Source organism: Peromyscus californicus, unplaced genomic scaffold (genome assembly GCF_007827085.1).
Source record: "Peromyscus californicus insignis strain IS unplaced genomic scaffold, ASM782708v3 Scaffold_15__1_contigs__length_86483966, whole genome shotgun sequence".
In the NCBI taxonomy this organism is placed as follows: domain Eukaryota; kingdom Metazoa; phylum Chordata; class Mammalia; order Rodentia; family Cricetidae; genus Peromyscus; species Peromyscus californicus.
The window spans coordinates 53438173-53460649 of NW_026294447.1; the positions used below are offsets into that span (position 1 = coordinate 53438173).

General features: G+C 41.8%; 1 protein-coding gene across 6 annotated transcripts in view; it reads right to left on the reverse strand.

The window, feature by feature from the left end:
* The window catches only part of Dicer1 (dicer 1, ribonuclease III), a 66861-nt gene that overhangs the window by 15498 nt on the left and 28886 nt on the right, over positions 1 to 22477 (reverse strand). For all 6 annotated transcript variants that reach the window (XM_052738872.1, XM_052738875.1, XM_052738873.1 and 3 more), the window contains 14 exons: positions 20964 to 21436; positions 13537 to 13669; positions 12073 to 12315; positions 11252 to 11406; positions 9484 to 9616; positions 8570 to 8645; positions 7609 to 7748; positions 5520 to 5699; positions 5193 to 5406; positions 4865 to 5018; positions 3412 to 3594; positions 3054 to 3159; positions 2342 to 2517; positions 671 to 1451 (listed from right to left, as the gene is read on the reverse strand). In XM_052738872.1, coding sequence (XP_052594832.1) covers positions 671 to 1451; positions 2342 to 2517; positions 3054 to 3159; positions 3412 to 3594; positions 4865 to 5018; positions 5193 to 5406; positions 5520 to 5699; positions 7609 to 7748; positions 8570 to 8645; positions 9484 to 9616; positions 11252 to 11406; positions 12073 to 12315; positions 13537 to 13669; positions 20964 to 21436 — 3147 coding nt within the window. The remainder of the gene's footprint in view (positions 1 to 670; positions 1452 to 2341; positions 2518 to 3053; positions 3160 to 3411; positions 3595 to 4864; positions 5019 to 5192; positions 5407 to 5519; positions 5700 to 7608; positions 7749 to 8569; positions 8646 to 9483; positions 9617 to 11251; positions 11407 to 12072; positions 12316 to 13536; positions 13670 to 20963; positions 21437 to 22477) is intronic.

Sequence of the window (22477 nt, forward strand, 5' to 3'; positions counted from 1 at the left end):
TGAATCAGTGAGCTCCAAGATCTGTGAAAGACCGTGCCTCAAAAAATAAGGTGCTCACTGATAGAAGACCCATGAGATAGACCTGCAGGTGAGCATACTTACGCACACACAAAAGCATGCACAAATGTACGTGAAAGAAAAGAAAAAGAACTTCCTCTTCCTCGGGCCTATGGAACAACTGCTCAGAACTGTGGGAGTACCACTGTCTACAGTGGATAAAGCCTGATGCTCTTCCCTTGCCTGCCTCCCTGAAATGTGGAAGAAGTGCAACTCCTGGAATGACTGCCTCTTACTCCCGTGCACATACCTGTTTACCAAGCACTCTCCTAACCAAAGGCTTCAGTGGATGCCGAAGCACAGGCCCCTGAACAGTAACCCTGCTAATTTCTACTCCCTCAGGATTTAAGAGTTCCATCCATTTGCACAGAGGTTTATTTAAACTGAACTTCCATTAGTTGAGAAGGTTATCAGCCAACCCCACAGCATGACTGGACCACTGGTACACAGCCATTATGCCACTTACTGGGCAATGCCCCGAGGGCCTGGCTGACTCTAATAGACTAGAACAAGCAGCAGCTGCATTGACTTGTAGACAAATCTCCACGGGTAACTTGGCCCATTTTCAGGCACACTGAAGAAGCAACAGCTCAGAATCAGAATCATGCCTTACCTTTTTGCTTCTCATATATGAAAGGCGGCCCTCGTGAGCATCAGGGTAAGTGCAAAAGAGATATGTGGTGATAGCATGCTTTAAAAAGGAGTCGCCAAGCATCTCAAGCCGCTCCAGGTTAAACCCATCGCTAGCATTTGACAGGGTCAAAGCCTGAAGAATCAGTCCAGGATTGGGGCCAAGAGTCCTTGAGGAGTACCCAACAGAAGGGCTCTGCTCAGAATCCATCCTGTCTTTGAGTGCTTTAACAGCATTCATCATGGCAGGCATCGTGGACACCGCGGGGCTTCCATCTGAGGTAGATGTGTTAGCATTTCCATCAAGGTATTTATTACTCAGTAGAGTACATTCATTGCTGGGCTTGGGCTGGTTCTCATAATTGTATAAATTCTGAATGGGATATGAGGTAGTTGGTTGTACAGGTATTTCCTGCTTGAAGTAATTCAGCTGATTTCCTTGGCAAAAGTCTCTGTTAACTAAATCATAACTGCCATTGGCAAGATTTTTGTTGTAAGAAAGACCATTAATTGCTGTCAGATCTGTTGAAACTTCAATTTGGAACTTCCCAGGTGACTCGGCGGCTAACCTTCTGCAGTTCACAGACATTTGGTCATAGTTTTCTAAGGAGAGTCTAGTAGCACCTTGATGTGCAGCATTTTCAGGGACTATAATTGTGCTGTGCTTACAGTAATTATCATTTTCAGCCAACGAGGAGTTACAAGTTGAGATGAAGGACTTGCTATCAATAGATTTTTTCCACCCGAAGTCTAAGTTAGGGTATCTGTAAAGATAGTTTTATAAGTTTCTATCGATTCTTCAGAAGGGTAAGTTCAGAACACCAGCATTTTGGGTTAAAAACAAACAAAGCAAGTAACTCTAAAAGTTCTCTTACTTAAGAAGAAAAACATATTTCCAAGCTTAAATGAACATAACTAGGGATTCTGCACATACACAACCATAATGCAGACCAGTTTGCTCTTTGACCTCTGCTTATGCACCCACAGCAGGGGGGATTGAGAGGCTCTAAGATGGAGGTTCCTGCAGGACCTGGAGCCACAGACTTTCTGCTGAACCAAGTGAGCAGCTTCAAGCAACTTACCAACCCTGTCTGAGCCTCAACTTCTGCACTTGGAAACGTGGTCAATACATCCTACTCAGGACAGGCCACAGAACAGAATGAGTTAATAAAGACTATGTTGTTTAAACTAGTGTTTTATACTGAACCAAGTACTCAAGTATTATAATGTGATTTCATGTTTAAGTTCTTTCAATCCCTCGAAGAACCATCTATATGACCAAAATTAATTTGAGTGATTAAGTTCTGGTATACAGAACTTCTCTAACAGGGAAAAACGATAGAGAACAAATGGAGGCTGCTGCTCTCTAATATGCAACTCATTTTTGACTTACACCGCCTTCACCCTCATTTCAACATCACCACTAAAGAAGAAATGATTGCTCTGTCTCAGGAGCTTGCCTCTCTCTAACTTGACAAGAACAAAAGGCTCAGTGACCTAGTCTGCTACTTAAGGGATAAACAATATAGTTAATTTTCATGTTTTAAGTGTCCACACTTTCTTTTCCATCCTTTAGTAACTATAAGAAAAATACAGTTTTAACTTAACTCTATTTTGTTGCAAATTAAATTTCTGGACAGCAACACAGGCATACCTAAAATCCGCAGGAAGTGATCTGACTCCTACTCCAGCATCGCTGGCTGTCTGAGCTCTTAGCTCCTCTGCAGTCAAAAGGCAGTGAAGGCGATAAAGTATGCTGGGGAGACAAACTGCTTTTCTCCACAGTGATGCTGGGATTGGATGTATAGCACAGAGTTCCGGAACCAGTATCTTAAGAGTAAAGAAAAACAGACTGATAAATATAAAGCACATACAAATAATCAAAAAAAAAACAATTTCACTACGGGATAATGATGAAAACCATAAATGCTATTACTATCTAACCTTAAATAATAATACTTTAGACCTAAATTGGATTTATGAGGGTGACTCCATGATGCATCAATGGACCAAGGTTAACAGCAAAACTCAATTCTTACCAACAAGGACGTTCAGAATAAATTCAATACCCTCGGTGACCTTTCAGAAATTCACGAGTCATTGTTATCTTGGGAATATATTATTGAGATTTTTAAAAAAATTAGGTCATGTTTGAGCAGACTGTATTTATGTATATACATATATGTATTTATATGTATTTAACAACTAATGAAAAAAGAGGGCATGAATTTGAAAGAGTAAGGAGGGGCATGTAGGAGTGTTTGGAGGGAGGAAAGAAGTGATAAATGATGTAATTATATTATAATCACGAAAAATAAAAGAACCAATTTAAAACACATTAGGTCATGCTAGAAGCAACTCATTACCTGTTTGTTCTGCAGACTTTCCCATTTGGCTTTCCTCTTTTCAGCACTGCTTAGAGGAAGTGCTTTCCCCTTCTGATTCAAATGCCGAGGTGTCAAAAGGTTAAGTCTATAAAAATTTCAGAGCAATTTTATCCAACAAGCAAACAACAGTATACCTTCACAGTGGCTGGACTCCAGCTCTGGTAGGCCTACGAGTTGCCTAAGAAGTTTATTCAGCAGTCCTCTCCTACCCGGGCAAGTATCTGTGTAAAGATCTCATCATTTCAAAGTCTATGGGTAGGCAGAGGCACTCTGACCCTCAGAAAGCAACACCAGCCCCCCAACCCTGCAACCTAAATGTCATTTCTGCACCTCTTACCTGGAAGATGTGTGGTCGACATCCAGCAATGGCTGGTTGAGATTGGTCAGGTCAAGGTTATACTTTGTTTTATAATATTCTGCAAAAGTTTCATACTCAGGGGAAGGAAATTTACTGAGTGGGGTAAGATCAGTGTACACATCAGCTACATAAAATCGATGAGGCTGATCAAAATTGCGGTATCTAAAAATAAAGAAAATCAATCAAGTTGTCTTTTTGTGTAAATTAACTATCCTCAAAGCACAATTGGTTTAATATGGAAATATCATTAAGAATTCAAATGACAAGCTGGGCAGTGGTGGCGCACCCCTTTAATCCCAGAACTCGGGAGGCAGAGTCAGATCTCTGTGAGTTCGAGGCCAGCCTGGTCTACAGAGTGAGATCCAGGAAAGGCTCCAAAGCTACACAGAGGAAATCCTATCTTGGAGAAAAAAAAAAAAAATTCAAATGGCTAAATGTAAATGACATTAATGAAAATTTAAATACCAAAAATATATTTCAAGAGTTTTAAGAATAAAAACTTTATTTCTACTAAGTAAAAAAAACAAGCTCTCCATTTTCCCTGCATGTTCTTCTTCTAAATGTCTTCCCTTTGACAATATGAAAAACTAAATAGCTCCTTAAAGTATCTCTTTCATCAATATAATCAAAAGAGAAAGCTTAGCAACATTTTATAGAGTAAATCCTTTGTAAACTACTTTTAAACACAAGGCATCACTGGGTGGTGGTAGCCCATACCTTGAATCCCAGCACTCGGGAGGCAAAGCCAGGCAGATCTCTGTGAGTTAGAGGCCAGCCTGGTATACAGATTGAGATCCAGGACAGGCACCAAAGCTACACAGAGAAATCCTGTCTCAAAACAAACAAACAAACCACAAGGCACCTGATACACAAGCTGTATTACATCATCTATGGTAGTGATAGTCTAGTGAACTCTTTAAGCTGTGACTTTCAGATGGGGGTAAGGTTAAGGCAGAGGGCATGAAAATGCATGACTGTAAGTCAGAGTCAATCAACCAGCACTCTACTTCTTTGTAAAGTCTCTGGATTTCATCTACTGCCTCCAGACTGCCATTCCCTATATTTTTGTCAAGTAAGAACGAGTGCTCTTGCCATCCTCGATAGGCTTACTAACAATAATCCTCTTGGAAAGCTTAAGGCACAAACACTTCTCAATGAACTTCTCTCAGAAGACTCTGGAATTAAAGGGATAAAGACTTTTTTAAAAAAGCTATCAGTATTACTTACAGAAGAAATAATACTTTTCACAAAGTAAATCCTTTCACCTGCAAAGTTTTTTGTGTTTTTGTTTGAAGTAAACTGGAGAGATGCCTTTATCTTGGCTAGCACTCTCTCTGCACGGGTGTCACCGCCCACACCCACAGCCACAAGAGCAAGTACATACACCTTTTGCAGCAAGTACCACTATCTTCCTTCTCATTGAAACACCTACCTTGGAATGATAACTGCATCTTGGTAATCTTCTAACTTAAAAACAAACGGTGTTTCTTTTGAATACTTAGTGCTGGGAATGCCTATACGAGCTTCAGACTTCTCAATATCCTCCATGAACGTAAAGTCAATGTCCAGAGTGCTAGAGTCATTAACTTAAGGAAGAAAAAGACACTTTAGCATGGCAAATAGAACACAAATAAGATTCCTATGTAAGGTACACTAACGTGAGTCTCCAGCTGTCCAAGCAGAGAATTCACAGGGTACACAATAAGCTAGTTACAGTCCAGCGACAATAAACCAACAAGGAAAAGCAAGCTCCTTCTTACCAACATTAAGAGGTAGAACACAGTATGCTGACTCAGCGCCTGTAGGCTTAAACTCTAGGGCAGGTTTTTCAAGCCGAAGAATATGTGAGAATATATACTGGTGGAGTCTTGTAATCAGCTCAAGCATTTGCTGAGACAATGTGAAACCAGACTTCTTCAGCTCAATGGATATGGTGACCTCTCCAGAGCGTGTATACACAGGAAAGTGAGGAATCTTAGCAAAAAGAAAAGCGAAGCACCCTTCAGTCAAGAGATATTGTACTGCACTCATTTACTCAATCTCTGGGTTCCAAGTGGCACTTTCAACAGACATGGTGAAGGGTCTACCTGAGGTATAGGTTTGGCTGTCAGGATCCCAAAGCATCTTGTGGTGTCCTCAGGCGGGTAGAGCTTCCGTCGCCTGAAGTTGAGTTCATCAGGGAGGGGGGTAGTTAAGACCATCCCTATCACATACAGGTAACAAGGCTGATCAGGTCTGGGGTAACTCTCCCTCAAGCACTCTGGGATCTAGAGTTGGAAAGAAGAATTAAGCATCAAGCTCAAGTACAAACAGCCTTTGTTCTAGATGCTGCCAAGAAATGTATTTCTGGCTGTAGGATTTAAAAAAAAAAAAAAAAAAGCTCAAAAGGAACTCAGTGATAAGATTTCTGGGAAGTCAACGCTCTTCAGATTTGGGCTTTACAATGGCCTAAATTTACCTATGTTGTAATACATTGCTCATTACACTTTTATGGAATATCAAAACTACTCAAAATGGCCTTTTAAAAAAATTAGACCATCTGATCTATTTCTTTTGACTGAAAAACACTTTTATTGCATGGGTTTTCAAACTATTTACTTACCACAGAGTAAATTTACTTATTTATCAGAAAATAAAGGTAGACCAATTTTTAATACTATGTATAACCCCATCACCCAAAGATAACATTCAGATATACTGTATGAGTTCTAAAACTATTTTATTAAAAGAACATTTTTTTCCACATACAAATCACGTTGTCTTAGCACCAATGGGGAAAAAAAGAATTATATTTCCAGTACAAATGGAATCATTTAACATAGACTGAGTTGAGGTATATGTGCAAGAGAAGGGAAGGAGGGAAGAGAAAGGGGAGGGGAAAAGGGAGAGGGAGGAAGGCTTGGAAAGAGAAGGAATCTATTTTTGTCTCAGCTACTACAATGGGACCATCTTTCACAAGTCAGTGTTGCTTTTCAAAATGTGTTACCTTTATTTATTTGAGAGAATATGTGTGTGTGTGTGTGTGTGTGTGTGTGTGTGTGTGTGTGTGTGTATTGACACATGTACCACACATGCTTGTGCAATTGGAGAACAGCCTGTCAGAGCCAGTTCTTTTCTACCAAGTAGGTCCTGAGGATGAACTCAAGGCAATCAGGCCTGCTGAGCCAGCTCTATGGCTCTAGTATCATTTTTTAACAGTTCTCATTATAAGAGTGAATCACAATCAAATTACCTCAGATTTTCTGAGCTTTCAATTTTAACAGACTCTGAGGTTTGCCGGCACACTGCACTGGTAGTTCACAGTTACACTTGTTATGCATTGGTAAGACAGCGTTCTGACTATCCAAGACGACAAAATGGGTTGGTCGAGGAGGAGGTGGGGCAGACACCATGTGTCTCAGGAGACATCACCAGTGGCATTTATTACAACAAATTTGTCCAATGGGAAAAGTGAATATGAAGGGACAGATGCTTTCACAAAAATGGGTAACATTCAGAATTTGAAAAAGGTATCGCTTTCAAATCTTGAAAATACTTAGTTGGGGTACAGATATTTAAAGTAAAATCTGCAAAAAACAGAATAAGAGCCACATGTTTAGGTGAAGATAAAACACAATGAAGGTTTGCTTTTGTCTGGGAACCTTATAAGCTGAAATTATTAATATTTTAAGGATCAACACTCTTGTCAAGCCTGAGATGCTGATATCTGAGCTCTGCTGGGGCATCACAGGTCAAGCAGACTCACAGGACAGCCTCCTCCACCTTCTGATGCACCTCCCATCACCTGCAGAGCAGCCTTTCCGTCTGCCTACTTCACCATGGAAGTTATGGTCTAAGCAGCAAGGGCCACTAAGGCTAGAAGCATACCACTAAAGTCAGTCAGTCAAAGACTGTCTTCTTAAATGAAGTAAGCTCCTCCTTCTAAGTAGAACTTAACAAGTGACTCAAGTATCCTTTCGAAGGGCAAGACAAAAGCAAACAACAAGGCCAGCAACAGTTGAAGTCTAGTAAAGGAGGCTCTGGAGAGGCTGTGCATCAGAGGAATGAACTGAGACCCACAGTTGGGCCGAGTTACAAGGATCTGGGAAAACATCCGAGCAGAGCAATTTAGGATTTGACGTAGCAGAAAATAAAGTCAGAAAGGCTGATTTTGATTCAGTTCTAACCAATACTAACTGCTTTAGGGTAGCACTGCCTTCGCTTTGTGGATCCTGGTCTTCCTGGAACACTGGTCTCCTCTTCATCATGTAAGTCAAGCTCTTCTTCATATTTAACAGTCTCTTTTCCCACTGGCATCAAATGTTCATCCAGTTCACCTAAGACATTTAAAAGAGCTTATGTCAGCAACCTAAACTTTGCCTAGTAAGTGAATAACCCAAGACAGCACTCTACTGAGGAAGCAAGTGAAGGAGTGATGGCAACTGAAGGCCTTTGCCTTTAAAAACGTAGAAGATGGTTCAGCAGTTCCCAGCAGAGGACCCGGGTTCGGTTCCCAGCACCCACATGGTGGCTGACAACCATCTGTAATTATAGTTCCAGGGGATCTGATGCCTTCTTCTGTCCTCTACAGATACCAGGCACATACATGACACGAATGCAGGCAAAGCATGCATACACATAAAATAAATCTTAAAAACAATGTAGAAGTGACAGCAGATGACACACACTATAGAGGATCTATCCTGACACTTGTACGTTCAGCATGGGCAAGCCTGCAAATTCTAAGATCCAACCATAAAGTATCAGCAGGCCAGCCCTCACACACCCCTTTTAAACATAAGCCTTTTGCTTTTTAAAGGATGATTTTCTTCACCAATATAGACTAATCTTAGAGTCTAATAAACTATGTGGATGGCTCAGGATCCAAAAGTTAAATCATTCTTATGTATTATAAAAGGGTCAATAACAGAAGCAAAACGTGGCAGCTGTTTATAGTGAAGCTGTAAAGTCAAGAGCCCTGCCCAGCACTGTAGGGTCTGAATTACAGAAAATGCATATTAAACCCACCAAAGTGTAGCAAAAGTAGCAAGTCTAGGCCGACGAGCTCCAGAAACCTGCAGAGGCCTGTGTGTGCTTCTGTTGTATAATTCTGTCATTTTTTTTTTCAGTTACATATGCTTTCAAACATATTACCTACCAATTTTGTGCAGTTTTTCACAGCAAATGAGAGCTACCACTCTTTCAGCCAACCGTACACAGCCCATTGGTGGACCCTGAAAGCAACAACAGAACACTTCTAAACACAGTTTACCAACCCAATGAACAGCCTTGGAACCTCTGCCTGATACTGTTGACACCCAACTTGCCAGAACCAAGCACTTTAGTTTGAAAATACCAAGAAGTTTTCAAAAGTTCTAGTTGTTTGTTGTTTTCGCTCAAAATTTTGGTGGTGCTGGGGATGGAATCTAGGGTCTCACACATATGGGGCAAGGGCTCTACCACCAAGCTACATCCCAATACTGAAATAACCATCTTTTAAAACCATAACCACTACAAAATGAATTTAGTACTAGGATGTTACAATTTCAAGTAAATGTTCATTTTAATAAAATTGTAAAGTATTATTTTCATTAATCAACAAATATGTAACAAAAAGGTAAATACATATTAGAATCCAACTATGATATATATTAATAAGGAACAGTTTTTCTGTGGACTTGAAATTACTCATTTTGGAACATCTGCAAATTAGTACTGGAACCAAGGAAAGGGCAGTAGTTTCCAAAAGGCAAATTTCAGCCAGGGCAGCTGAACTACATTTAATGAATTCTGTGTCACTACATGCAAAGCCACAGCAAACTGATTTCTCAAAAAGGTTCAAATTAGTAAGAGCCCAAAGGGAACTTCCAGGGGTCATCAGGTCAAGTTCCAAGAGTTTGCAGAGTGTAGTCTATAAAAACCTGAACAGAGAGCTGACTATGTGACTTACAAATCATTTTTCAGAGTATAGGTGTTAAAACCAAATTTATAACTTGGATGTCTTAGAGAAGCTAGACAAGTCCTGATGGCATACTTCAATGCAAGTCATGTCATGTCTTTTTCTTAACTTACAACAATGGAGGCTCGAAGAGGTGAGTTAATCGGAAGATAAAGAGTTGAATAAAATGTACCATCAGGCAACTCTCGGGTTCTACATTTGGGAGCTAGATGCGTAAACGGATCACTTGGTAATCGAGCACAATATCTGTGAAGAAAAGAATTCTGAAGTTGAATCTACAAATGAGAAACTGATAGAAAACTGTCTCAACATTCAACACATCTATTAAGCTGCCATTTGCATAGGAATGTTCTTTGTTGCTCCTTGACCTTGAACAGGACAGAACTGGGCACTGGAAATAGATGTGTGTAACTAGGAAACTATATTATTCAATCTTACTTTAGTTAAAACTGAAGCTTGCTTTTCAAAGGTCACCCTACACCTAGAGTTATGATACTGCACAATACAATAGTACTCTGAATTAGCAACAAGAGTGCATTACCAGTATTGGTTTCTTAACCATCTTACACTTGCCAGCAGCCATGGCATGTGAGAGGAAGGTATCAGGATAGCCCAGGGTTGAACCAAGAGGGCACCAGAACCAGAAGCCCCATGAGTGGTAGCACAAAATGGTAGCAGAGCAGGAAGAAGGCCCAGAGGAAGCTGGTCCAAGGAAGACAGGTGTTGGGAGGGCCAGCAAACTCACAGGGAAGACCTGTGCAGCTAGGGTGCTCTGAAGACAAGAAAGGCCAGCAGACAGTCGGGCTGAGCACACACTGCACACCTGAGCACAGCGGATCAGACTTCTCACCACAGCAAGAGGGAAGTGCAAAGAAAAAAGGAAATCCAGAATGAACCTACATCCACAGTAAAAATGGGGGCAGCAGAAGCAAAGGATGAAATAATGCAGATATGAATGTGTGCACATGACATCCATAAGTAAGCAGATGCCTGGCTTTGCTTACAAAGAGGCCTAGCAGTAGGACACCCCAGTGCCTGCTAAGGGTACAGTTCATGCCCACCAGTCCATTTCCCAACACCATTATCTTTCACTCTCCACTAACAGGAAACAGGACCCCACAGAAAACAGCCACAATTAAAACACAGGCAAAGAACGCATTCCACTTTAAATTTTTGCACTATGCAGTGCTGAATTTTCCATTAGCCATCAAGTATAATTATCATGAATTAATCTGGACTTCAGTAAAATTTACTTTTTTCTGAGCTGTTAACATTGCTAAGAATTAAGAAAAACAGTTACAGGTCTATTTTATATACCAGGATAAATCTCATTTAAGGGCAAAACAAAGGGGCAAATGTAAGATTTAATTTACATTTTTACTTGAAAACTACTTTAGACTTTAAAATGCTGTCAGAGTACTAGGGAATTCTCATCTGCCCTTCACCCAGAAACACCATTCAAATTTCACAAAAATATTCTTTGTAGTCAAAGCATGCAGCCCAGGATCAGAGGTCACACCAGGCTGTCACATCTCCCTATCTTTGATCTTTCCTTGATCTCAGTGACCTTGTTTTGCAACTTGAAAACTCTGGGTCTGTCCTTTGGAGCCTGCCTCTCAACTTAAGTTTCCATGAGATTTTTCTCAAAATTAAACCCAGCTTATACATTTTTGGCTAATATGTCCTGACGTGAAACTGTGTCTTCAAGCTGTCTTACTGTGGTCATTGTGCCTTTATTCTTCGTGGTGGTGGCACTCGCCACTGGGTACAGTCTGCCAATGTCCTGTTGTAAAGCTGCCATTTATTCACCCATGGAGACAGACCACATGATACCCACAGATTTAGACTTCCACCCCCAACACTGACAAATGATCGACTCACCTGTTGACGTGTCCAATGGCAGTGTTGATCGTGACTCGTGGACCCCCGTCATCAGGCCTCAATACATATGGCGGGAAAACATCATCATCATCTACAACTGCATCAACATCAGCCTCAGCACCATCCACTGACTTTGAACACTTGTTTCTTAAGATCTGAGCATTCACAAACAAGACAGGGTGAGAACAAGTATCTTCTTTGCCACATGTTAGCTTTCTGCCTCTGTATCTACAGAGAAAACACTCTATCCAGGCATGGTGGCACTTGCCTATAGCCCAAGCACTCAGGAGGCTGAAGCACAATGACCAGGGGTTCTAGACCAGCTAGGGCTACACAGTAACACCCTGCTCTTAAAAACAAACAAAACAAAACAAAAACTTTTGATGTATGCTGCGTGACACAACCATCTTTCCTAATATACTTCAAAAATTACAAAGCCATTTGTTGCAGCCAAACACTCCACAGAATCCTCCCAGCTCCAGCCATATGGAAACACACCGCACAGATTATATGGAACTGTGCATGTACACACAAAGGACATTGTCAGTCTCTGTTGGTGACCTACTGTCTCATTACTCTCCTGCCACAACTCACTCCCTGGCCACTATGCTCTCCACACTTACAGTGCCTTTCCTCAGTCACACTTCTCAAATGACCCACAGGACCTTCTGCACTGCTACTTGACTGGTGCACTCTAGGTTTCTGTGATCATCTCACCCTCCTTATACGTACACACTGCTGAGACTGCGCTCTGTTGAACCACCTTTTTCTCTTCCCATGCACACACATAAAAAGGAGACAGGTTAACTTTGTGATTGCACCTTTTCAATAGCTTTGTAGGTCTTAAGGTCTTCTTCGAAGCTCTTTATCTTGTCTGTATCTGCTAACATCACATAATTAGAGATCGGGGCTCGCGCTCGTCCTTTAGACTGAACATATGATCGATACTCCGTGGGCAAATCAAAACGAACCACCAAGTTGCACTTGGGAATATCCACACCCTCTTCTACAACACTTGTTGCAATGAGCAGGTTAGTCTCATGTGCTCGAAATTTCCTAAGTACCTGAAAAAAAAAATCACCAAGAAAAGCAATTCTAAGAACTTTCCCAAAGAAAACATTAGAAAATCACTTCTGACATATTCCCTGGGCACACTACATCTCTAAGGTCAATCTAGGGAAGGTAACAGTGTTCTAGAACCAACAAGGCCACAGGCACATGCCCACTGGTCTTGATTTAATGATAAGACTTTTCACCGGACACCTTCAGACTTTAGGCTTCAGGCTTCTCTTTACTGACCACAAACTAACTATCTAGCCAAGTAAGTGATGCAGTGAACCCCTTCCTGGAGACCTGCTGCTACTCTGTCCTGCCACAGTGGCACCCATTGTCTGGGAGACTGTGTTGTGCCAACATCTCTGCAAAGATGGCAGAACTGCATCACTAAACTCTCCAAGGGCACTTGGAATTAAGTCAGAAACAGAGCTTTGCTTATTTCCTAGCACCAGAGAAACTTTTAATTTAAAGAAAACAAAACTGATTAAAACGAAGGGCAAGTGTTTTCACACAGAATTTAAAATCACATTACCATCTGTGATGACTAATCCTGATTAGTCAACTTGATGAGACTTAGGTCAGATCACTTAGGAGACAAACCCCTGGACCTCTTTGTAAAAATGTTTTCAGAAAAGTTCAAGTGAGGTGAGAAGATCCACCTTAAATGCATGCAGGGCAGCATCACTCCATGTGTTGGGGTCTAGGTCTCAACAAGAGGAGACAGCAAGCTAGGCACAGGTATTCATCTATTTGTTTCCTTACTACAGATTCAACAGGACCAGCTGGCTCACACTTCGGTCATCATACCATCCCTGCCATAATAGAGTATACTCTCAAATCACGAAGCCTAATAAACCATTCCTTCCTTAAGTGGCTTCTGTGGGGATTTTGTCAGTTATAAGAAAAGTAACTACTATATTTCCCAACACAGCTAAGTTAAATAGCACATGCTGTTCTTCATACAGAGACCTCAGACTGGCTCTTCTACTTCCCAGACCTGGAATCTGCTCAAATGCTAAGACCACATGCCTGGAACGGAAATTAATCTGCTAATTTGAAGTGAAATAGAAAACAAACAAACAAATGGATCCTGTCTGCCAGCACATTTAGATTTTAGCATCTTTATATTCAGTTTCCTAGTAAGAAAATGAAGTAAGTGCCGGGACTCTGCAGGAAGGTTTCAGGGCCCAGGTTTTCAGCGTGTTAAGGAGCACTGCTGTCACGGTCACCTCCTCTTGCTTTCGGAACTCTGCTTCCATCTGTTTGCTGCGAGGCTGGTTCTTCCCAATGCCATGTCCAGTTATAAAGTTGCTGCTGATATAAGCCAGCTCTGGATCTTGCTTGCCAGCTTCCTTTATCAATCTAAGGATGTAAGACACATGTGGAGTTAAACACTTCCAAGGGGACATAGTTTAACTTTTGGGTTTTCTTATTTTTCATTTTTCTACCTTTAGTATGCCCAGTACAATGTCTGCTTGTCTGTCTGTGCACCACGTGTGTACAGTGCCCACAGAGGCCAGGAGAGGACATCAGAATTCCTGAAACTGGAGTCAGACTGTTGTTAGCCACCCAATACAGCAACCAAACACTGGACCTCTGGAAGCAGTATGCACTCTTAACCACCGAGTCATCTCTCCAGACCCTTCAAATCTACTCCAAGGTCTCCTTTAAGATAGGAATACATGTCCAGAGGTTCTCCTCGTTCTTGTCTTGCTTGGGCCAACATCCCTAACAAAACAGTTGCTGCAGTTCCTCTTCTATCGCTGTGACGAAACTCTGTTACCAAAAGCAATGTTGGGGAAGAATGGGGCTATTTCAGCTTCCAATTCCAGGTCACCGTCCATCATTGAGGGAAGCTGGGATATTTATTAACTCAAGGCAGGAACTTGATGGGAGTCCAACTTGTTATTCCACACAGCATTACCTCTGACCAAGGAACGTATTTCACAACCAAAGAAGTAGAGCAGGAACAACAGAGGACGACGCTTGCTGGAAGGCTCACAAGCCAGCTTATACTCAGCTGGCTTTCTTATATAGCTCAATTCCACCTGCTAGGGAGGGTACTATCCACAGTGCATTGGGCCTTCTGACATCAATTAACAAGCAAGGCAATCCCTCCCACCCCCAGACCAAGTCCTCAGTTGAGGTTCTCCTCGCAGATAACTCTAGACTGTGTCAAGTTGACAGTTTCAAGAAAAACCAGTGCCCTGTCTTACCACACACATCTGGAGAGTGGGTATTTGCGATGACAAATGCAAGGCTAGCTCACACCGACAAGTCAAAGGGTCACTTTACTTCCACCCTCCGATTTAGTGACAATGACTTAACAAAATGGTGTCCCGGAAGGGGACCAAGCCAGCTAGAGAACCACAGCCCCACAAGAACCACAAAGAACCACACAAGAACCACATGTAAAGATGGCAGACTGCTCGACACACCTTTAGCATGCCTGGCTTCAAGCTGCTGCTCACAAGCCTCTCCTCTGTGGAGGTCCTTACAGAGCAGTGAGCGCAGAATCTAACCTCACATGCTCCTCCACAGGTATGACAGTGGCTCACCTATGCTCATCTAACCAACAGCATGATCACTAAAAGCAGAGTTCTTGGGAAAGAAGGGCCATCAGTCAGATCCTCTTTTGGCCCCCAGGCCATGAGTTACAGAGTTTAGCCTGCAGAGTCCTGGGCTTTTCCACAGCTATGCTAAAGACTTCCCAGCACATTGTTATGAAGGAGTCCTAAGCTATGGTCCCCTTCCCACCTGCTCCTTGGCATTAACCCATGGTGCCAGAAACCCAAAGGGGCCTTCTGACTACAACATGGAAAAGAGCTACAGAACGGATCGCATTACACAGAACGAAGGTTAACAGCCAGTGCTGCCATTACAGCTATTTGGAAATACCCACATTCAAAACACTCAGCACAGGATAAACGGTTCCACACCTGACCTAAGTGACTCCACATGGTCCCTCTGAAATCATGCTATGTAGAATAAATTCCTAATGGAAAGTTGCGTTTTTAAGTCAAACCATTCTTCTTTAATATATACATGAAACAGGCTAATATCAAAGAGCTGGCAAAATGCAGTGGCCATGTAGAGTATCTTGTGCCCCCAGTCAGCAAAACCTTTCTGGTCAGGCTAGTCAGAGTTTGTTTTCGGGTTCAATGACTTTAAACGTTTAGAATCAGAAGCTTCCTGATCTCCTGTTCCAAGGTCTGTTTCATTATTATGATGAATACCCTATGTCAGCGAGAAAGAACAGAATCCCATGAAAACAAACAGCATCCCCCAAAACCCCAAATCTGAAATAAATTACCTTAGAAATAACATGTACTGTTAGTTTTAGTTTACATAAATAAGCATCAATCTGAATGTAATGGGAGGTTTTAAAATGTACTTCAAGTTACTCCTAGTTAAGAATATGCTTTGCCCAAATTACCAAGCTGGCAGGCTTCAATTAGCTGAGAAATGGAAATACTAACAGGAATTTATTTCTCCTTAATGATGCTGACATCAAATTGCAGAGATGAAGCAATAACACGCACATTAATAAAAATACCTTGTAGGCAATAATGTAATGTTATGTATGTGTGCTGTTAACATTAAACAAAAAATGACTGCTCCAGTAGACTACTGGAGAGAATGCCTAACCATGTCCCAAGCCTAAGCCATGGGCTTCAAGGAAAATAAAAGTGTCTACTATAAGCAATTAGCACAACTTCTTTAAGAACTCTTGGCAGATGATGGAACAGGTGAGAAGGCCCTGTTCCTGTGGATATTGAAACGGAGTTGATAGCTGTGGGCTGAGCTCCATAGTTCTCCCTGGATCCACAACATGAGAGCAGAGAGCCAGATTTTTCAAAAACCTCCCCAATTCACCAAAGACCTATATTTTTGTAAAATTCCATAAAAATAAACTACTAAGAAAATGAAACTTAAAAAGCACTAAAATTCAACTGTATTGCATTCAGGAAGCATAAAATTCTTGTCAAGTTACTTCTCAGAGTGTCCACACACGTACTTTCAACCTCTCTTTGCAACTCAGGCAGAGAGTGTGCCACATGGTGCCTTCCCAGGGGGATTAGGATGGCATGACCAAACACAGAGAGGTGTACATGTGAACTAGATTATGAAAACTGTTTTATGACCACACATGCTACATAATACAGACACAACAGAATGAACATGTTTACACACAAACATCTGAAATGTCTCCATGTACTTGAGGTATGTCACAACACTTTCCTACTAGCGTCCCTTAAGCCTCATGCTATCTTGTCAATGTAAGCAAACCAAACCTCACTCCTCTATGATTCTGCCCAACTCCTATCCTGATGCCCGACAGTCACAGGACAGTGCACTGTTTCTGTGTACATTCACGTGTACTAACAGTAAGAGGGAGGAGAGGTGTTACTAGCATTTTATAGACACAGGTGTGTAGGCTTTAAAATTAGCTAAGTTTACAAAATATGTCTATAAAATGACATTAATGAGGAGAGGAGGTCCTTTGCAAAAATGGCTGATTATGGCTATGGCAACAGACAATACAAGAATCTTGTAACTCCAGATACATATAACAACACATTAAAGTAATTACGATAAGAGCAGTGATGACGTGTCTATTAACCATGTAAAGAAATGCACAAAATGCAAAGGCACGAAGGTGTGTAAAAGGAGCAAACAAGCTACCCACAAACAGCCCCTACTAGTCAGATTAGAACACCTGAGCAGCTGAAGGAACAACAGTCTACTGAGTTATTACCCCAAATTTAGACATGAGTCCACACTGAGCCAATAAATACAAACAGAAAGGTAAGTAAACAGGACAAAGGAGTCAAAGATAATTCCAAACAATAGGTATGTATATATACACTGCCTCCCCAGGAAGTGGAGGTTAATCATTCCCTCCTTCTGTAGACAATCTAGATGTGGAAATTTGCTTCCAAAGTGTAAATCAGAAAAGGATAAACACTTCACAGTAGGAAAGCTGACAGACACTAAGAGGAAGTTGAACATCATCAATGACGGTTTTTGTTATGCCAGTCCCTAGTATGATATGACCAGAAAGGAGTGCCATCTCTACAGTATTCTTTGAAATCCCCTACCCCTAGTTTAACCTTAAGAACATCGCCAGCCAGTCCAAATGGAGCAGCAGCATATGACATGCCCGACCATCAGACCCTCAAGACCATCAGGAACAAGGAAAGACCAGGGAAGACTGGAGAGATACAAGGATGCTATATGATCCCTGAGGGAGACAGAAAAGCTGAGGTGGTGACACACACCTGTATCAAACCAATTAGGAGGAGGAGTCAAGGTCATCCTCAGCTATATAATGAGTTTGAAACCAGCCTGGACTAAATGAGATCCTGTCTCCCCAAAACAAAGCAAAAGGAATAGAGGCAAGCATGTAACCCCAGCAAATGGCCAAGATAGAAGGAGCCCTAGTTTGAGGCTAATCTTAACTACATCTCAAAGCGAAACCACTTGAAGGACAAGAAAGGAAAAATGGCAAAACTAAGACAAACCCCGGGGTGCAGCACCTAGTACTGAACTAATGTTGGTTCCCTTGGCTGAGACGCGGGCCTTAATCACAGGGAAATGGGTGAGCAAATACAGGACTCTAGCCAACTGCTCTGACAGTCTAAAATTAGTTCAGAGTGAAGAGCAGTAGGGAGGGAGAAGTTCAAGACAAGACAGGACGTAAACTTAGGTCTGTCCAATGGTGACACCACACCACACTAGCAAAGCAGAGCTAGAAGAGCACTGCGCTCAGCACCTGCACACCACCTGCTGACGCCTGTACCTGTGACAGGGTGCCAAGAGCTACCTCCCCACCATGGAGTGCTGTGAGCACTGCTTTGAGGGTACACAGAGGAAGACTGCAAGTGTGAGGAGGAGCTGTGCTTGCAGCACACACCACACAGAGTGACTGTGCCCAGGAGACGGAGCAGCCTGTGTGCCGAGAGCTTCTTCTCCTCCTACAGACAGAGGAGGAGAGACTCCAGAGTGCACCAAGTTTCTCTAAGCTTAGCGTATTAGAACAAAACTTCTACTGTACCTTTACTTAGATGCCACAGAGTCAACCTCACACTGCTCTTCATTCATCCTAGAACACTAGCCACATTTTATGAAAGCTGATCACAATTAATCTGATTCTTAAGTAATCAGGAAGTGATTGATTTTTAGATAAATTTTTTCTGGCTAATAATTCTGCAGTGAAAACTGACACATCTCTGCATAAAACGTATATCCTAGCATGAGTTCTTTAAAAGCTCTTATAATGGGGGCAGAAAGGAAATAAACTCTCATTCTCTCCAAGCCCCAGAAAACGTTCATCCCTATGCCATCACACACGGAGCAGGGAGTCTCTCCACAGAGAGGCACCAAACAAACTGTGCCAATGTTCAACACTTTTACCACTGAAATGCTTTGTCCTCAGTCTAAATACCACCTTCCCTTCATCCCTTACACACACACACACACACACACACACACACACACACACACCCGCATCAGTCACAGATCCCCTGGCTTGCTTCCTGCTGAAAGTGCTCAGTTCTGCTGCTCAGGGACATCCAGGAGCATTACGATTGTAGAAAGGGAAGCCGGGAGCTGAGTATGAGGATTCTAGAACTGTCTCTGCCACTGACTAGCAATTTAACTTTGAGCAAATCACTTTTCCTCCTGTGGCATTTTTAGAACCCTAAGCAGTTGAATTAGATGCTCAGTGAGGTCCCTTCCAACATTAATGTCCTGTTGAAATATAATTCCGTACCTCAAGTTATTTCAATTCATATCCATCAGGAGGCCCAGACTCAGTGACCAGCAAAATCACCCAATTGAAAGCTGCCAAATGACTGCTATCCAATCCAATTTCCCATTAGTCAAAAAATTTAAAACTCCTAAACATTCAAGAAGTAGTTAAGGAAAAAAAAAATCCCAATTACCTCAGGAAACAAAGCTTAATTTCTCCTTAGAGATGACTACTTTCAAAAAAGGTTCTCAGGGATTGAACTTTGGCCAATTAATGGATCTCCCAGAAAAGTACAGCCTTAAGTACAAAAAAATAAGGATGCTCTTTAGGAAGGAAATGATACAACATCAATCAAAAACCCAAACCCATCATACGGTAAATGACCACCTGACACATAGTTAAAGCACAGTTCTGTGTCCAGGTCTATATTCAAGGGGGAAAAAACTGTATTAATTAAAAGAATATAAACAGGAACTAACCATTATCTTAATATTTTCAGAACTTTTTTTTTTTTTTGGTTTTTCGAGACAGGGTTTCTCTGTGTAGCTTTGCGCCTTTCCTGGAACTCACTTGGTAGTCCAGGCTGGCCTCGAACTCACAGAGATCCGCCTAGCTCTGCCTCCCGAGTGCTGGGATTAAAGGCGTGCGCCACCACCGCCTGGCTATTTTCAGAACTTTTTAACATTCTCTTCCAACTCAAAATGTTTTAATATGCAGTCTATAAACCAAACTAAACTACGAATATACCTCTAACTTCTCCCCAGTGCAGCCTGGAAGACTGAACAATGGTCCTTCCCATGTTCTCAAACACAAAGATCAATAGAGAAGGCTTCCGTGACCTTAGAAGGCACAGATTTTCCCCAGCAAACAATCAGTTCTGTAAAAGCAGACATGTTGCTGCTTGTGTCCTATAACTTAATTTGATTCTGGCACTATCAACCTGGAGATACATGATTAGATCCCAAAGCCTGAAAGGTTCAGTCTCCAAGAAATGCTCCTAGTTTTCAGATGCCAGTCACAAGCCCCAAGTAGGGTCCTCTTCAGAGTGGCCAAAGGACCCAGGACACTGTTTACTGGTTTACTATACAGGTTAATATAAAGGATGCAGATGAATGGATGCACAAGGCAAGGCGCGAGGAGGGCACATGACTTCCCCCCTGTCTAAGTGCACACACACCATGCAGGACCTGGAGGGATCCAGAAGCTCTCCCCGCTTATCTTCTGGGTTTGTGAAAGTGTTCTTATATAGCATGACTGGTTAAATCAGTGGCCACTGGTCATCAACTCAGCCCTTAGCCCCTTCTTCCCTCCCCAAACACTGGGTAAGAGCTAACCCTCAATCTTGCCTAGACAGATCATTTTAGACCCACCCTCATCCTGAAGCCAACCAACTCTTTTTAGCATAGAAAAGACACTTATCATTTTGAAGGCTCTAAGGACTTCAGGACCTGTATGCCCAGAAACCAGAACAGCATTTCACAGTATCACATTTAAGGTGAAAATTTTTAATATAAAAAATCACTCTCAATACTCAGATAGTGTATCCTAGGAGCCTGTAAAGAGCTGTGTGAGAAATACTCAACAGAGTCTAAATACAGTTAAACACTGATGGACAACCGAACTGAATCCAGCAACTGTACACAAAACATGGCATGCTTTACTTCAACTCAATTTTTTTCTGTATGTTCTCTACTTTGAATTAGAATGAATTAGCATCTTTTAAGACAAAAATGTCAGTTGTGTCAAAGTTAGCCTTTAGAGAAAGTGACTGTAGGCATCCTCTTTGTTAATTCAGGACAGCATAACACACGACTTCCAGATGAGACCTTGTAAAAGTCAGAAACAGACCTGTCTATAGGCTCTTCAAGCCCCCCCAGCACTGCTTCCCCACACGACAGTTACCTGTTGAGGACAACTGCTGTGTACCTTCTTTCCACAAAGATAATTCCACATAAAATATTGGTAAATGGAGAAGGGAAATTTGTCTCTGGCTTTTCTTTTTCTTCAATTTCTTCATCGTCATCATCATCCTCCGAATCACTCCAGGACACATAGTTATCCTGATTCCTATTATTGTACCACTCAACACTTTCAAACTGCTGTCGCTCATAGGGCTTGTATTTGCGCAGGATCTCGAGCAGTTTCATGACTTTAGGAGTTACATACTTCAGGTCAAGTGAGGCAGGTGAGAAGTGCTCTTCACATAGTGCATGTATTTTCCTCAGCAAAGTGTCTGTAAACAACAAAAACTTCCTGTGCAGCTCCTCTTGCTCGTGTTTGATGTACTTCTGCAGTTCTCTTACCATCATCCCAGCTACTTTATCCGCACACCAGGGTCCCAGAACAACCAACACTGCACGGCAGTCTGAGAGCATCTACGGGAAAAGTGAAGAAAGCCAAAAGCTAGATAATCAACACATCCTTTCAGACAGCGGAACTGGGGCTTCAGCAGTCCTAAAGTGTGCCTTCAAAACCAATTTACCCCAACAGGAACACAGAGGTCAATTCCCTAACATTAGAGGAACAGCTTAATGGTCTTCCCAACTTCCCTTTCACAGACCTATGCCTAGAACCATCTCCTTTTCTCCCAGCAAAGATAATAAATAGCAGCTAAAATATGCAACTGTATGAGATTTGAAAAACCTGAACTTTGGATGCAGGATTTGTCACAACTATAACTGCATCATCTGCTCCCTGTAAAAAGCTGTAAAGCACTGTAAAGAGCCATGGAGTGCAGTAGCTCAGCAAGACAAAAGCAATTTCCCTTCAATTGTACTCATGTTCCAGATTCCCTAGTCATTCATACATATATTTTTCTATTATAATGAATATTAAAATGAAATGCTAGGAAGTATGGGTGAATTCTGGCCAGGCTAGCACCAGCACTTCCCTCTGCAAAGGCTGGACAGTTCTATACCACTGTGCACTGTCTCCTCTGGGTTCACTGTAATGAAAGCATTCAGTAAAATCCAGAATCTCATTTTGGAGCCTGTCCAGAGTAGCCCAACTTCTAACTTCAGCTGAGCTGAATAAAAATGCACAGCCAGGCTCTAATGGGGCAACTACCAGTTCTATATGCCAGTGAAGACAATGGATTGAAAATGGATTTAGCAAGATTCATAGGGTTAAAAAACCCAAACAAGGCTAGGCATAGTGGCACACACCTTTAATTTCAGCACCCAGGAGACAAAGGCCGGTGGATCTCTGTGAGTCAGAGACCAGACTAGTCTACAGAGTGAATTCAAGGACAACTAAAGATACATAGTGTGACTCTGTCTCAAAAAACAAAAAAACAAACAAACAAACAAAAAAACCAATCTGGACATTGCTGTTTTTTTAAAAAAAAATTAAATCACCATGCGAAATTCTGAGCCACATTTAAAAGGGTATTGATATTAAAAAAAATTCACTACAAA